At 36.5% G+C, this 17,516-nt stretch overlaps 1 protein-coding gene across 4 annotated transcripts in view; it reads left to right on the plus strand.

Moving 5' to 3' along the window:
• The window catches only part of LOC138691781 (zinc finger protein 493-like), a 75,731-nt gene extending 58,798 nt beyond the window's left edge, over window positions 1–16,933 (plus strand). For all 4 annotated transcript variants that reach the window (XM_069814167.1, XM_069814166.1, XM_069814164.1 and 1 more), the window contains exons 4-5: window positions 2,021–2,103; window positions 11,575–16,933. In XM_069814167.1, coding sequence (XP_069670268.1) covers window positions 2,021–2,103; window positions 11,575–12,730 — 1,239 coding nt within the window. In that variant the 3' untranslated portion in view covers window positions 12,731–16,933. The remainder of the gene's footprint in view (window positions 1–2,020; window positions 2,104–11,574) is intronic.
• Window positions 16,934–17,516: the final 583 nt, after the last annotated feature.

The following is a 17,516-nucleotide window of genomic DNA, read 5'->3' on the forward strand; positions in this document are numbered from 1 at the left end:
TAGATGAGAATGCAAGAAGTTATTATGACAGATATGACACCCCATCACTTTATAGTTCTGAATCAGCTCCTGACAAGTACTCTGCAATCCTCTGATCTAGAAAGTAACAGTCTGTTGAATGATTCTTAAGTTCCCGGCATATCATTGGAACTGGAAAAGCTATATGACGGGATCCTTTTAGCCAACCAGAATCTCATGTAACACAACAGATTTCAGGGGCCCAGTTCATGTTCTCATCTATTTTGCAATCAAAAGAACACTCGTAAGCTCTTTTAAGTAGTGTAATAAAATTCAAATTTAATTAATCACAAATGTAGCAAAAATTGTTTATGTGATATTTATACAGTATTTCGAGGTATGTTTCACTTTATAAGATACTTTTACCACATTTAAAATTAGGACAGAGAAAACAGGCTATGAAACTTGTTTCATGATTGTAAGTTCCAACTCAACTGAGAATTAATACTAACTCTCGCAGTCTTATGAGAAATAAAATTTATTTTTATGAATTCTGATTCCACAGGCTTGTTAAAGTAATAATATGAAATATTTAAAATATTTTCTTTCCATTAGCATGTTCAGGACTGTATACAGTGAAACCTCTCATTTACGGACATCGAAGGTACATAACAATCTGTCCACGTCTGGGAAGGGTCCTTTATTGGGAGGGAGGCTCCCCAATCTAACAGTAAATTCATAATATGCATTATGTATCCCGTCATGCTTTAAATAAAATGTATTACTGTAGTTTAATTCTAAATACAGTCTACTGTACTACGGTAAATTCTTTGCAACTTTGAACTACAGAAGATAAGACCGAAAAAGGAAAATACAGCACTGTGCCATGCAATTTATTCTAGGTCTACAGATATGCAGTACTGTAATTTACAGTTTTCAACTTAACCTTTACGTTCAGGTGCCATGTCTCTCGAAACAGAACAACTGATTGAAGTGAAGAGAATAATCCTATTAATCCTATCATGTGTCGAATACAATTTCATGATCGTGGAAACCTTGGACCCATCAGACAGGTTAAATTTTATGACTTTGTTTATCCACCCACTTTCAGCTAACAAGGGGTAGCCGGCTGGGCTAATGGTAGCCTACGAGACCCTTATGGTCTTCTTTCATGTTAAGGAATTTCTGTACATCTCTCAAAACTAAATTTTCCATTTTTGTAACACATTAGGTCTTGAAATCCAAGTTCTGTCCGCAGTCAGGAGGTAAAGCAAGCTTTAGGACTGTGAAACAGCTGTCCGTGTCTGTGTCTGAGAGTATCCGTAAACGATGGTTAAATTTATCATTATTTCTATATTATTTCAGTTGGGACATAAAAATCTGTTGATATATGAGTGTCCGTATCTTGGAGGTCTCCATAAGGAGAGGTTTCACTGTATAGCAATAAAAATAAATATATTTTTTTTAATTACAAAAAAAATGATGGGTGGTAGAAAAATTCTGACTTTATTTTTGGAATCGGCAGCAAAAATTACATAAGAAATAGCGGAAATTGTACATTTAACAAAATCACTGTTGACCAGTAAGGTTATAAATATTTTTGTTTCATTCTGTTTATAATAACGTTAAGTATTGTACTAGTTTCTGTTTAAGTCGTGTTTCATGGTAGATTTGGTATGATGTGATAGAATTTTGATCCAAGTGATATTAAGAAATAACTACCAAAAATTTGATATAAATGAGGAAATAATGCTTATTCATGTTAAACATTTTGGTGAAATAATAAACCCCTTGGATATTGTACAGCTGAGATGGTTTTTAACTAATGTTACCGAGTAATGCCATATTTGCTCACAGATCTTTCGTAAAATAGCCGTTCATATCTTAGGATATTAGGAACAGAAGAACACTTTGAATATATGCTGCAAGGTCTGTCGTCTGTTACAGAAATTTCTACTTGGACTTGGTAGGATTTAAATGCAAACTGATGGCATGAAAATAAATGCAGTCTTTGTGTAAACTTGCGCCATCTTTCTGTTCAATTCTCTCTTTACTTTTATAGGAAGAGTTGTGTGACTTGGGCATGGTAAAAGACGAACTGAAACTGGAAATTACGACAGAGGAGAACGAGATACTGACCGATAGGTGAGTGTGTTGTACAAGTCTTGACATTGTCATTCTTTCATTGCTTTATTAAAATTCTCACTAATGACGTTAATTTCCAATCTGTTATGACATGGGTTAGTTTGTCATTGTAAATATGAGTGAGAATCATGGCGAAGAATCATGTAGGAATGGGAAGCTAAGGTAGACCATGGATATCATGGAAAGAGAAATTGGGAAAAACGTAATACGGCGAACGCAAAGCTCCGCCCACGTCCCCTTTCCACTTTTCCCCTACAAGCTCACCACACACCCTAGCAGGAAAGAGTGGAAATAGGGGTTTAGGGTGGGGTGACATCTAGTGTAGGAAAGTGGAACAAAAAGAGTAACGACACCTACGAAGCAAAAGAGGAACTTCGTCCAGTCACTCTCTCTCTCTCTCTCCAGTCTCTCCTTCTCTGTTCCTTGCTTAATGTCTCTCTCTTTTTTTTTTTTCTTACGACTTCGCACGAGGGGAGATTCGATCCGAGAAAGTTCGTAACTAAACCTAAACGCACGCTTTTTGTTCACGCTTTAGACCTCTCGGCTACCGAGGCGAGTTGGGGGTAGAAGGGAAAATGAATCTATTTATGTTTAAGGGAACTGCCATAACGTATTGTAGAAGGGGACAATGACCGAATAGCGTGGGTAGAAACTGGTGGGCTTGTGAATGTCGCTTGGTAGGGGTTGACTACGGGGGTGGCTTCATTGTGTCCGTGTCCAACTTCGTGTACAGACGTAACCACGTATAGTGATGATCCGTACCGAAGACGTGTACTCATTACAAGTGTCCAACCTGTGGGAAAAAAAAGACTATTGTGTTACTTCGAGGACGTGCAAAGTTAACAGGTGAGTGTTGTTCAATGAAAACCACATTACATAGTGTTGTGTTGTGTTGTGTTGTGTCAGTACATGTTGTGGACAGTTGTCTAATGCGTATTGCATTGTGGTTGTGGACAGTTGTCTAATGCATATTGTCTAATGCGTATTGCATTGTGGTTGTGGACAGTTGTCTAATGCGTATTACATAGTGGTAGGCAGTGATCCATCGAAGCGGGACAGATAGTAGAGAGAGAGAGCATGCAAGCGAGGTGCCAAGCGGCGCGGGTGGGGATAACTTCCCCTACTGGCGTTCGCCATAATACGTTTTTGCCGAGAAAGTTATGAAGGCATTGTTGGATAGACAGTTGTTGTTTTCAAATACCAGGTGTTTGACAATAAAGTCATTAGATCTCTTACACTCTAATATTTTTCAAAGATATTTTCATGGTCAGCCATTGACGCACAGATTTTGATGTGTTCCGAATCCATTTCTTGGTTTGTGTTGCACAATGGACAGTTAGGGGACTGATATATTCCAATTCTATGCAGATGCTTGGCCAAACAGTCATGGCCTGTTGCCAATCTAAATGCAGCTACAGACGATTTGCGTGGTAAATCGGGAATTAACTGTGGATTTTGATACAGAGAGTTCCATTTTTTTCCATTTTTTTCATAATTTGGGGGTATGCCGGGAATCGAACTCCGTTCGTCCAACCAGATGTACATCCTTTTAAAAATATGTAACATTAATCTATATTTTTTCAAGTACAAAATATTAATATATTGCTTCATTATCGTTTTCATCATAAGAAAGTTCTTCAACATATAGAGTAATTCGATAACTAATACCTCTGAGTCGACCTGGTTGGCGAGTTGGTATAGCGCTGGCCTTCTATGCCCAAGGTTGCGGGTTCGATCCCGGGCCAGGTCGATGGCATTTAAGTGTGCTTAAATGCGACAGGCTCATGTCAGTAGATTTACTGGCATGTAAAAGAACTCCTGCGGGACAAAATTCTGGCACATCCGGCGACGCTGATATAACCTCTGAAGTTGCGAGCGTCGTTAAATAAACCATAACATTAAAAATACCTCTGACATATTTCAGTGTGACCATTTTCTCTATATACTGTATGTGGTAATTCCGGATCATTCCTTCGATGTGTCGAGAATTTAAAGCATTAAATGAAATTAAATTAAATCAGATCCCTGGAGTGACAACACAATGCCGAAAAACTGGCTACTGGTGTAACGTCCACCTGCCTCAGCGGAAGCGAACGATCATCCAATCAAATCGGATGTGGTTAGCATGATGATCCTCCCAGCTGTTATGTTTGGATTTTGTAACCGGATTTCGTTACCTGTCATAGCTCCCCAAATTCTTTACAATGCTGGTAGGGCACCAGTCTAATAGAGTGACCGAAATTTCATGAGAAATATCCTTCCCTATGACATTAGAGCAAACTGGACAGTGTGACTGCAATTCTACTATTATATTATATATTATATACCCACATTCCATCTCTCACTCACTCAGTCCCAAATATACATGGGTCATTCAATAACTAGTGGCAACAATGTTTTATGTGGCACTGTCAGTGGTAAATGATGCAAGCTGATAACAGTGAGAAAGAAGAGCATCTGATGTATGTTATATATGAGTTTGAAAACAATAATCTCTCATATAAGATATTTGTAGTGAGTTTAATTTGTAGGCTGTTAGCTATAGTGTTCTAAAATGTTTAGCAAATACGAACAAAGATGCTTCATTGAAATTGAGATTGCAAGAGGCAAGAATGCTCGACAATGCCATACAGCATTACTGGAAGATTGTGGTAGAGAGACTTCACCATATCGTACCGTGACTAGGTGGGTGCTTGCATTTCGCAGCGATGTTCATAAAAAACGTGGAGCTGGCAGACCGTAATTAGCAAGTGAATGCTGTAAGAGCTCTGCTGGAAGAACACTGGTGTTGGTTATGATTTTGACGGAGTCCTCACTCATTCAGTTCCTGTCGAAAATCGTGTGAATGGTGCATACTACAGATACTTTCTGGAACACCATTTACAACCAGCAACGTCCAAATCTCCTGAATTCTCATCCTATTGTGCTACATGATGGTGTTCACTCTCACATAGGTACTGCTCCTGTGGTTAATTTACTTCGCAGATGAAACTGGGAAGTTCTAAAGCATCCTCCATCAATAACCACAAATATATTTAATACAAACTGGTATTATATATTAAACAAATGCTGTCAAATAAAGCTGTGAAAGAAGGGAAGAAGTAAAACCAGCACACTACACTCACCTCTCAGTCAACATTTCATCCTCCTCTGAAGATACTTCCAATTTCTGTTCCTGCTGAACTCTGTCCAGATCGAACAAATCTTCCTGGAAAAGTGAATAAATATTGAAGAGAGCTTTAGTTGACCATTTAGAATCACGTTTCAACCTTAAAAATATGTGCATCTGATGTATGAAGATTCTGCAAAATATCTAACCGAATTTGTTAGGATATTGAGTAAAGGTTTATACAATAATGCTTGTATCTGATGCTATCAACTGTATCTGATGCAAGCTAATAACAATGAGAAAGAAGAGCATCTGATGTGTGTTATCTGTGAGTTTGAAGACAATCTCATTTATAAGATATTTGTACTGAGTTTAATCTGTAGACTGTTATCTGTAATAATAATAATAATAATAATAATAATAATAATAATAATAATAATCCGTGGCGCTACAGCCCACGAAGGGCTAAGACCGACCAGCCGACTGCTGGCCTCACGGCCACATGCCGAAGCAGAGGTGGACGATCATCCAACCATAATGGAGGTATCGTGTGGTTAGCATGATGAGCCCCCCAGCTATTATAGGAGGTTTGCGTAACCGGATTTCACTACCTATCATAGCTCCCCAAGTGCATCACGATGCTGGGTGGGCACCGGTCCAATACACTGGCCGAAATTGCATGAGAAAATGTCTTCCCCCACGAGGACTCGAACAAGTGCGCATTCCGTAACACGAGGTCCTAGGCAGGATGCCTTAGACCACGACGCCATGGCGCGGGACAGACTGTTATCTATAGCATTCTAAAATGTTTAGCAAATACGAACAAACATGCTTAATTGAAATTCAGATTGCAAGAGGCAAGAATGCTCGACAATGCCATACAGCATTACTGGAAGCTTGTGGTAGAGAGACTTCACTAGGTGGGCGCATGCATTTCGTTAACAGGAGGGAAGATGTTCATCAGAAACGTGGAGCTGGCAGAATGTAATCGGCAAGTGAATGCTGTAAGAACACCGTTGTTGGTTATGATTTTAAACGGAATCCTTCTCACTCAGTCACTTCCTGTTGGAAATCGTGTGAATGGTGCATAGTACAGTTACTTTTTGGAACACGATTTACACCCAGCGGTGTGGCGTAAACATCCAAATCGCCTGAATTCTCATCCTATTGTGCTACATGATGGTGTTCGCTCTCACATAGCTGCCCCTATGGTTAATTTACTTCGCAATCGGAACTGGGAAGTTCTGGAGCATTCTCCATACTCTCCAGATACGAGTCCACGTGATTTAGACCTTTTCCCGAAAACGGAATTACCATTTAGAGGAGTTGGCTTTAGAACCAGACAGGCAATTATAGCAGCAGTAGAGCAGTCTGTTCGAAGATCAGTACAACAAGACGCTGTGGATGGCATCCGTCGTCTCTCTGAGGCAGGTTCTTCATGTTGGCGGAGATTACTTCTGAGCACTGCAACAATGTGACTGTTCCAAAAATTGTTAATTCAGATGTTGCCACTAATTATTGAATGACCCATGTTTATGCCTTCTTCACTCATTAGTTAACCATAAACATGTCCAGACCTCACATAACATATATACTCATGTATTATTTTCAGAAATAACATAACCTTTAAAAATCGGGCAATAGAAATATAATAACAATTACATGGGAATATTTTGTGATCGTTTTCATCTACACTCTCGACCACGACGTTATGGCAGTACTTGCTGTCGTACATTTAGCATTAATCAGTATCCTTAAGGGCACCATTAAGAACTTCTGGCAAATGGCAGCGTGTCTTTCTCTAATGCCCTTAGTAGATATTAAATACAGTACTGTTATGGATTTACTTGAAGTAGACTCCTCCACTTCCTGTTTTAGTAGTCACTGCTATAATCAGACAGCGCATTTTGGGCCTCGATACAGAAGGTTAGGTGTACGTCATTGCAGGGACGTCATTGTACCTATTGCTACTCTTACTTCGTGCACCAAGACATGTTACATCTTGTAACAGCATAGGAACCGATAATTCGATGTCTGGTTTTGTTATGTGATAGTTCATCTTCAGTAGTTTTATTTTGTAGCTGTGCAACCTCCCTTGGCTTTTAAAATGTCATCTGGAATAATTTCACCATAATTAAAGACTCCGTTTTTAGTATGATGGCAAAACTCAGAGTTTGGAAAATGATAAGCTTAAAAAAAAAAAAAAAAAAAAATTGCCTAGTATATAATATGTTACTGCAACTTAAATGGAATTCAAACTCTATTTGTGTATATGTGTATAGTGTTGCTGGTATTATTATTATTATTATTATTATTATTATTATTATTATTATTATTATTATTACTACCTCCATGCCCCCCAAATGCCTTCATGGCATGTTACTGGGACACCTTTAACTTTGTTTTTTACTACTGTTATTATTACTATTATTATTATTATTATTATTATTATTATTATTATTATTATTAACTGTAATTGGCCACTGACTGTTGTACAGCACATTAAATATAAGTAAATAAATTATTATTATTATTATTATTATTATTATTATTATTATTATTATTATTATTATTATTATTTCATTGCACAAATAATGTAACCATAGAAGATCCATGACAACTGGTCAAGGTTGACTGTGCTCGTCACTAATGACTGGACCATACGGATTCATGTGAAACAAATTCACATGTAATGTTGATAGTAAAATTCACGACTATTTTTTTTACCATTGGTTACAGTGGTCAAGTTCAAGATTTGAAACAGTGGTCATTTGAATGAACTAAAAACAAATGCTGAATTAGTGAGATATATCTGGTTATGACAGCAAATTGAGCAATAATATGTTGTGGTTCACGGAATATAATATTGAAATCGACGAAGCGACATTTTAGATAAATATTCGCTAAAGCATTAAGTTCGTAATTATCACTGCTTTGGCATTTTTATCATGTCTTTTTCGAAATTAGTTCTAGCAACCATTATGTTATTTACCACTTTGGTCATAATCTTGATCAAATTTAGGAAACAAAACTCATGAAGCGCCATGACCTTATCAAAAATCAGTAGCAAAGGTGTGCTGAAACAAGAGAATCCCAGCGAGCAATATGTTATCTTGTCACTTAAGTCTCCCCTCAAGTAAATCACTTTCATCTTGCAAATCAAGCTTTCAGGTATAACTCCCTGTAAAGTTGATTTGAATAATTTTGAGGGAAAAATTGTTCCGGTTCCGGGTATCGAACCCGGGACTTTTGGTTTAACGTACCAACGCTCTACCAACTGAGCTACCCTTGAACTCTACCAGACACCGATCCAATTTTTCCCTCTATATCCACAGACCTCAAAGTGGGCTGACATTTGTTGTTTTCAAATGCCAGGCGTTTGACAATAAAGTCAATTTTTCGCCATGATTCTCACTCATTCTTACAATGACAAACTAACCCATGTCATAACAGATTGGAAATTAACGTTATTAGTGACAATTTTAATAAAGCAATCATGTAGGAATGGGAAGCTAAGGTAGACCATGGATATCATGGAAAGAGAAAGTTATGAAGGCATTGTTGAATCAGTGTCTGGTAGAGCTCCCGGGTAGCTCAGTTGGTACGTTAAACCAAAGGTCCCGGATTCGATACCCGGCCCCGGAACAATTTTTCCCTCAAAATTATTCACTTTAATCTTATCACAATTCTCTGTATCCTGTCACTTATCTGTGCCGTCACCGATCCATTCTCTAACCTTGTCACATTCCTCTTTCTCGTGTCACTTATCTAACCTACGTAACATTTAAGTCGCAATATTTACGCAAATAAATGCCAGTCGGGTGTAAAACATAATCGAACACAAGGTTCTTTTCAATAACATATCGACAGTATGATGCTAATGTCAGTACATTTCAAAATATTAATAGGAAATAACATAATGCTAAGCAGACTATATTTCAGAATATAAATAAAGACCGATGTAATGCTAATGAGGGTTTATTTAAAAAATGAATTACCTCAACTTTGTCAGTGCACAAATATATGTCCTCATCAAGCCCTATCTAACCTTGTCGGTAACAGTGCCACTAGCTCTTAGTAATGTTCAGAACCAGGGAAGGAGAGAAAGAGAGAGAGCGAGCGAGAGAGAAACAAAAAGACATTTCTTCTTGTAAGTTGTAACGACATTACAAGAAAACGTAATGCCCTTACGTCGGTGACATTGTGTACTGCATTGCACTTAGAGATGGCCGACATTTCACAAACCGATATTTTGTCACACGTATTTTTTTTGTCACAGATAAACCTGTGACTGATGACGTGAAATATCTGTGACAAAATATCGCTATCGAAATCTGCTCCATATTCAGTACTCTGCGACTGATATTTTCTCCTCTACGTCGTAGGTTTCTGCCTGCGCATGATACAATAACAGCAATCGGATGGTAGTTTCTCCATCTTATTATAAATGATGTAGTTATTACACGATTTAAATAATAACACCATTGGTTACCAGTACTTAATCTTGTGTAAAATCCTGTCTGAACAACTGTGTTGTTTTGTAATTATTTTCCAATGTTTTTCCGAATACTTTTGTTTAATTAATTTTTATTCTCTGACTTAATATTATAATGTTAATGCACGACTTAAAATAATTTATCCATTATATTATATACAATAAAAAGGATCAATTTTTAAAACGATTAGGATAATCACATAACCTGAATTTCTCCATATGCCACTACATTTAAAAATGATCAACTGGTTCAATATCTATAATATAACCTCTTGGTACATGAGGTTAAGTTTCGACACGTTACTGTTCAGTTAGGTAACTATTTATTTGTTAATGGTACATGTACATAAATTCTTTGTTGGATTTTCCCATATATATCACTGATGAGTGGTGTGTATAGAGAAATCGTATTCATATTTCACTTCTCTTCAATATTTCCTGCTAATTTTTATCGGTGTGACAAAATATCGGTGTAATTCATGCATATTGTGCTTATTTATCGATATAAAATATCGGTGTGACAAAATCACCGATAAAAGTCACAGATATTTAATTGTCACAGTCACAGTTGTCACAGATACTCGAAAATATCGTTTAAGCTCATCTCTAAGTGTACTTATACTTGGTTATAATATTATTCACAGTCTAGTATATACAGTCACGAAGCTTGAGTTGTTGAGGATACAAGGAACAATAGACTGCGCAGGTACTGTTTCACATTGTATGTGATGAGGTGATAGTAGCGATCATAGTGGTTAGCAACTATTTATGGATGCATATTCCCTACATATTTAGCTTCGTGACTGTATATACTAGATTGTGATATTATCATAACGGCATTGTGTGAAAGCTACAGGTACTCTTTGTCCAGTTTAGCAGTAGACCCTTCTTCACTTTTCATTCAGTACTATATCACGAAATTAAGTGCCTAATAATGAAGTTCTTTCGATGATGATTGAAAATTCTTAGTGCAGCCACCTCATATTGTCTATTGTTGTGCAGTGCAGTTTAGGGAATTCTATTTTGTTTGTCCATCAGCGATAGAATAACAGTATTTTTGGTCTAAGCACCACCTACTCACCTACTTACTTCTGTAACAGCGAAAAGTATTGCATTTTGCCAAAAACATTATTTGTACATTATACATATTTATATAAGAAGGTATATTTAAAAAATGTCTGTACTAATTTTGGAGAAGCTGCGTCTTGAAATCGCACTCATTTATATTTGCATGCCACTTTATATTCTACATCCAAAGTTGGGCTGTGATCCTCATTAATACAGAAGTTTAAGGATTTACGCAATGAGCTTCCGTTACTAGCCTAATTTAAGACCAGATTTTTTCCAATCATTATTTTCAATAACATGGTTTCTGCAGTGTCTATAAGCAGATTGCATAAAGTAACCAGAGCATTTACGGTACCGATGTAAGTTGTTAGTGTTGATTTCTACAGTTCAAATGAGAAACAACTCAAAATTTAAAGCTTTGAGAATCCTATACTTTAAAAGTGTCATGTTGCTTTGAAAAATCCTAAGTTCATTGAAATTATTCAAAATTAATGTTAGTAGTGTTTCATATATACTGCAAGTTTCAAATTAGTGTGTATGAATTGGATTTTTCACTGCGGCACGAAGCTTTAAAATGCAATGTTCTCAAAACTTTAAATTTTGAGTTTCCCTTGGGAACTGGCCCTTTAATATATGACTGAAGTTGCATTTAATACAGGTACGTAAAATTCCAATTTTCCGTAAAGTATGATTCCGATCCTGCAACCTTCTCTTTAAATGTGATTCCTTTTGCGATTCATCTTGTGTGACTGCTGATTTCACGTCATTTTCATAGACTGATGATACATTTTTATGATAGTTTTGCAGACACGCATGATAACACTCTACCATCGTACTGCGAAGGATTTGGGAAGGAAGAGAACACATGTATTCACACGACTGACAAGCCATTCAAGTGCAGTGCTTTTGGAAAGTGTGTCTCGGATTTAAGTGCTTTAAAGTGTCGTGACCGCAATCATACTGGTGAGAAACCATTTCAGTGCGATGTATGTGGAAAGTGCTTCACTGGGATGAGTGGTTTAAGCGTTCATAAACGCGTTCACGCTTGTGAGGAACCATTCAAATGCGAAGTGTGTAATAAATGTTACAGCGATCTGAGTGCCTTAAAGCACCATCGTGCTCGCGTTCATATGGCTGAAAAAGCTTTCAAGTGCGATTTTTGTGGGAAATGCTTCTCCCAAAGGTTTTCTCTAAAAACACATGAACGCGTGCATACTGGCGAGAAACCATTCAAATGCAATGTCTGTGGTGCTAGTTTTTCTCAATCAGGTTCACTAATATCCCACAAACGCCAGCATACTGGCGAAAAACCATTCAAATGCGAAGTTTGTGATAAGTGTTACTCGTATCGGAGTAATTTGAGGTGTCATGTTCTCAATCACACAGGTGGGAAATCTTTCTTCGAATGCGGGTTTTGTGGGAAAAACTTCTCGCACAGGTCTGCCCTAAAAACACACGAACGCGTTCATACTGGCGAAAAACCGTTCAAATGCAACGTATGTGGTATTAGTTTTTCTCAATCAGGTTCACTAATATCCCACAAACGCCAGCATACTGGAGAAAAACCATTCAAATGCGAAGAATGTGATAAGTGTTACTCATATCGGACTAATTTGAGGTGTCATATTCTCAATCACACAGGTGGGAAATCTTTCTTCAAGTGCGGGGTTTGTGGGAAAAACTTCTCGCATCGGTCTGCCCTAAAAACACACGAACGCGTGCATACTGGCGAAAAACCATTCAAATGCAATGTTTGTGGTAATAGTTTTTCTCAATCTGGATCACTAATATCCCACAAACGCCAACATACTGGTGAGAAACCATTCAAATGCGAAGTTTGTAATAAGTGTTACCCCTATCGGAGTACCTTGAAGTGCCACATTCGCAATCATACAGGTGGGAAACCTTTCAAATGCGGTGTTGTCAGAAATGCTTCTCCCAGACCTCTAGTCTAAAATCACACGGACGTGTTCATACTGGCGTGAAACCATTCAAATGCAATTATGTGGAATTAGTTTTACTCAATCAGGTTCACTAATGTCGCCATAATTGCGAGACGAAGCTATAAACTGCAGCATGTTAACACACTATTCTTCTGCTATTTGTGTGGTAAGAGTTTTTTTACACTCAAACACTCTAGAAATTAATCCACGTCAATTTTCAGGCGTTAAGTTAAATGTATCAAATTGTTTTCCCTCATATTCTGTAACTGAAACACCCATTATATCCCGTGTATAGATGTTAAACTATTTCAATGCCGTATGTATTCACGTTTGTGTGACCTTAAAAAAAGGTTATTAAAGTAAGCGTATTTATGAGAAACCATATATTTCTCTTAATAATGGAACGTATGTGTTGAACTGGTTTTAACACAGCCTTGTATTCTAGGTATTAAAGTTCTCTGTAGTACAGTATTATTCTTGAAACGGATGTACAAGGTGTTCCATTCAAACGTCCCTCATTTCAATTCAAGCAGTGAGATCAGTAACCATTCAAGTCAATTTCTGGTCAGTCATTTTGTTTGCAAATTTGAAATTAAATTTTGGATATTTCCACACTTGTTACGACTTTAAAAGTTGGTATTCTACTTTGTCTTGATCTCTAAAGCAACCAGAAATATTACGTGCAAAAAATACTAATTCGCTAAGAAATAAAATAAAAAGTTTTTTTTTTTTGCATTTTTCTCGATACTTGTGTAAATAGACTTGAATGGTTATTGATCTCACCACTTCAATTAATCATTACTAACAAGGTAGCCACCAGCGTAGCCTGATCGGTTAAGGTGCTTGCCTGCCGATCCGGAGTTGCGCTCGAGCGCGGTTTCGATCCCCGCTTGGGCTGATTACCTGGTTTGGTATTTTCCTCGGTTTTACCCAATCCTAAGGCAAATGTCAGGTAATCTAACGCGATTCCTCGCCCTCGTATCGCCATATATCTCGCTATCACCAATTCCTGCGACGCTACATAACCTAGTAGTTAATATAGCGTCGTTAAATAACCAAGTAAAAAAACTAACAAGGTATGCGGATTTATGAAATGAAACTGGTACTAAAAGAAAGAGAAACTCGAAGAATTTGTATTTTATTTGTTTGAAGTTGATTGTTTTGTCACTGCATTGCGCAACATTCGCAAAAGCAAAAATGGCAACTCCAAACTCCACAGCAACGCGGGCAAACGGTGATGTAGTATGCGGAGACGAAATCCATGATTTTAACGCAACGAAATTACAGAGGTATCGGAGGCACGTTGAATTGTCTTGATGCCTGACGAATCAATTTACTCGGGCTTCTCTGAAATCCCGCTCGAATTTCTTTAATCTTTTCTTCTGCCACGGAACACCGAGTTCCACCAGATTGTTTTAGGACACTGCCGGCCGTGAGCAACTATTGAACGAGTTCCTAATTTATTTTGCATCAGGTGCAACTTCTCCGTACACCCGTCTATAATTTCGTTGCGTTTAAATTACGGATTTCATCTCCGCATACCACACCACCATTTAGCCGCGTTGCTATGGAGTCGCCATTTTTGCTTTTGCGATTGTTGCGCAACGTACTAGCAAAACATTCAACTTCAGACAAATGAAATACAAATTCTTTGAGTGTCTCTTTCTTTTAGTACCAGTCTCATTTCATAAATCCGCATACCTTGTTAGCAATGATTAATTGAAATCAACGTGGTTTGAATGGAACTTCTTCGTACTTGAACTTGTTTGTACTTCGCAATTCTCTATATGAGAAATATTTCCAAACCACGGACACTTCAATATGATTGAATGGCAGCAAACTCGCTGGAAGATATCGAAATGAAAGTGTCTCTCTTCACCCTGGACATTCTAGTCCTTAGCGAATTGCCGTATCAGTTAATCTATCTGGCTGCTATGTAAATAATTGCAGTACAATTTAAAACGATTGTAAGTTGTTGGGAATTCGTAGAATTCCTTATCATTTCTTCGCACGTTTAAGTGGTTGCGGTGTGTGATTGTATGGATCTTGATGCTTGCAAATTGTCGTATATCATATAATTGTTAACAGGTATAATAATAAAAATCGTTTGGTTAATAAGTTTATTCTTTACCATGTCGAAATGTAGTAATTATACACCTGGTAGCAGTCCTTTAATGCATGTCATTAAAGTACACCTATTCGTTAAAATTCAGATTTTCGATTATTCTCGGATATGCAATCGAAAGACAACTAGCAAAACTTCACGCAGGCTGGAAATGCAATACTGTCGCAGAAGGTTATGTTCTGTTACTATAATAATTAGCGTTAATTGTAAATAATATTCAAATAAATTCAATCTGTCATCTCGTTTTTCAATGTCGAATTCAATTTCAAGATTATATCAAGGTTAACGTTTATCTTAGTCTCTAAATTATATCAAGGTCGTCGACATTCGTTGCCCGGAAAAAATCAATACTTACGCGTCAGCGCACATCTCAGTTTACCAGATTGCACAAGGTCAGTTTGCTCCGCAGTCACATAAGAATAATATGAATACTTACGAATAATTTCAAGTTAGAAATATGGTCGAGCATAAAAAGTCGTATGAAACTTGCCTATAATGGTAATTAAGACGCTCGTATGAAAATTATGAACTCGCTTGCGCTTGTTTCATAAACATCCTCTCGTCTTAATTACTATTATTACAGGCTCGTTACATAATGTACTATTCAAATATTGTTCTTGGCATAACAATTAATTAATGAATTGAAATGTTACTCTATAGTGTAATTCCTGCACTAAAAGTGAACGGAATTTGGCGGTCAAACATCTAATGATATCATGAATGTAATACATTTTCAAATTTCATTTATTTTTTCAATAATTTAATTTTGTTTTTACTGATGAGCTCTCGCTAAGGACAAAGACGGGCATGGAGTATTACAGAAATGGTAACGAACACTTTTCCTAAATTGGTGCCGACTTATACTTTCGATATCACAAAATAACAGGTGATATATGCAATTTGTAGGTTCTGTAATTGATTTGAAGGTTTAAATTAATACTTTGAGAGGCAGTAATAGTGTACGCTAATCATTAATTATAGTCCACTATATTTTTGGGGATGATTCTAAAAATAAACAACTGCATTTGTCCACAATAGTGATCTTTATGTTGGAAGCAGTAACACAGGATATAGTTAATATTTGATGACCACGGGGGGAAAACTTGCTAAGTTACGTTTCACTGTTTTTACAGGAGAACAAAATCTGATTGGTTTGACCAATATTTATTGGCGATTGATTCATGTCGACTGCATTGCCATATTTCCAGCGACTTTACTCTGATGAAAAAAAGTTTCTTTTGGAGACAACCTGTCCAGCCATCTTTCACAATAGGTGATCAGTATTTGTCAGACCGAGGACATAAACTTTGTGGTGTTAGTTCCAGCACTTATTTGCATTTCTTGCTCCCTCAAGAAATCATGGCACGTTGTTCTTTTGGCATGAAAGAAGAGAAACAGAGGTTGTTTGCCGAAAGAGCTGTAATGATAAATTTATATAATATGTTCTTGAATTTTTTATTCTGACATTTTGTTTAACATTTCTATGTTTATATTTGTGTTTCATTTATCTTAAATTTGTTCCTAAATGTGGTTTTTATTCATAATGTTGCATATTAGGTAGTTCTTAAGTGATTTTGAAATTTGTGGATGTTTCTGACTTTCAAATATTAAAAACAAAACACTATATCTGTCTCATTACACCCCAAATGGCAGTGTCATTTAAGATTTCAATTGATTCTTATGTGTCTCTCAAGTCACCCCCACTAACAAGGTGACATAAGACAACATATTTCTAAAAAAAAAGAGGAAAGACACACTTGAGATATATAAGTGTAATGGAATGCTGAAATATATCCTGAGATATGAATTTCACTATTGGATTATAAAAAATATAAAAAGAACTATTACTAAAACAATATAGAACATAATATATAAAATGTTTCAATTCACCCCATTTGACGGTATATTAGCCACTAATCCAATAGCTAATATTTTGTATATTGTTTGGATATTAGTAGTCCTAGCATTTTACATGATATTCTAGCAATACAGAATCAGGTAGGCTATAATGAAAATATTTTGTAGACCTAAAGGTAAATATGTTGATTATCTACCATTTCACAATTTTTAATGACGTAGGTAGCCTACCTGTACAGCATTCCAATAATGATTAAGAATTAAATAATAAATAATGAAACGGGAATGTATTGTTTTCATTCCTCTACTTATTATATTTACAATTACAATGCAGACCTGAACTGAACAAGATTAGACCCAATTTTTTCTCATTTATTTAGATACCTAACTATCTTCTGATATGTATAAGCTACTATGTAAGTGGTTATCAATTTGTTGCCATTAATACAACCTAAAGCTTTTACATGTAACATAAGCATAAATAATAAGACCGCAAATTTCTTTAATGTTTCAGTATATTTTGTCAGTGGATACAAAATGTACCATAGGAGAGTGTGGCATTTGTCCTTTTCGTATAACCCTCCACTTGTACACCTAATGAGTTGTCCTTCATTCTGTACAACAGGGTCTCATAGACCCTCCGTTAGAAAATGTAAAATGTGTGTTCTTTTTTGTTTTATTCGTTTTATTAAATCGCATGTAAACCTTCATTGTATTTTATTTATTATAAGAATTGGAACTAATATTTTTACAACTTTTGTGAAAGAAAAATGTTAAATGTTATGTTTTATTTAACGACGCTCACAACTGCAGAGG

Source organism: Periplaneta americana, chromosome 16, assembly GCF_040183065.1.
Source record: "Periplaneta americana isolate PAMFEO1 chromosome 16, P.americana_PAMFEO1_priV1, whole genome shotgun sequence".
Lineage (NCBI taxonomy): Eukaryota > Metazoa > Arthropoda > Insecta > Blattodea > Blattidae > Periplaneta > Periplaneta americana.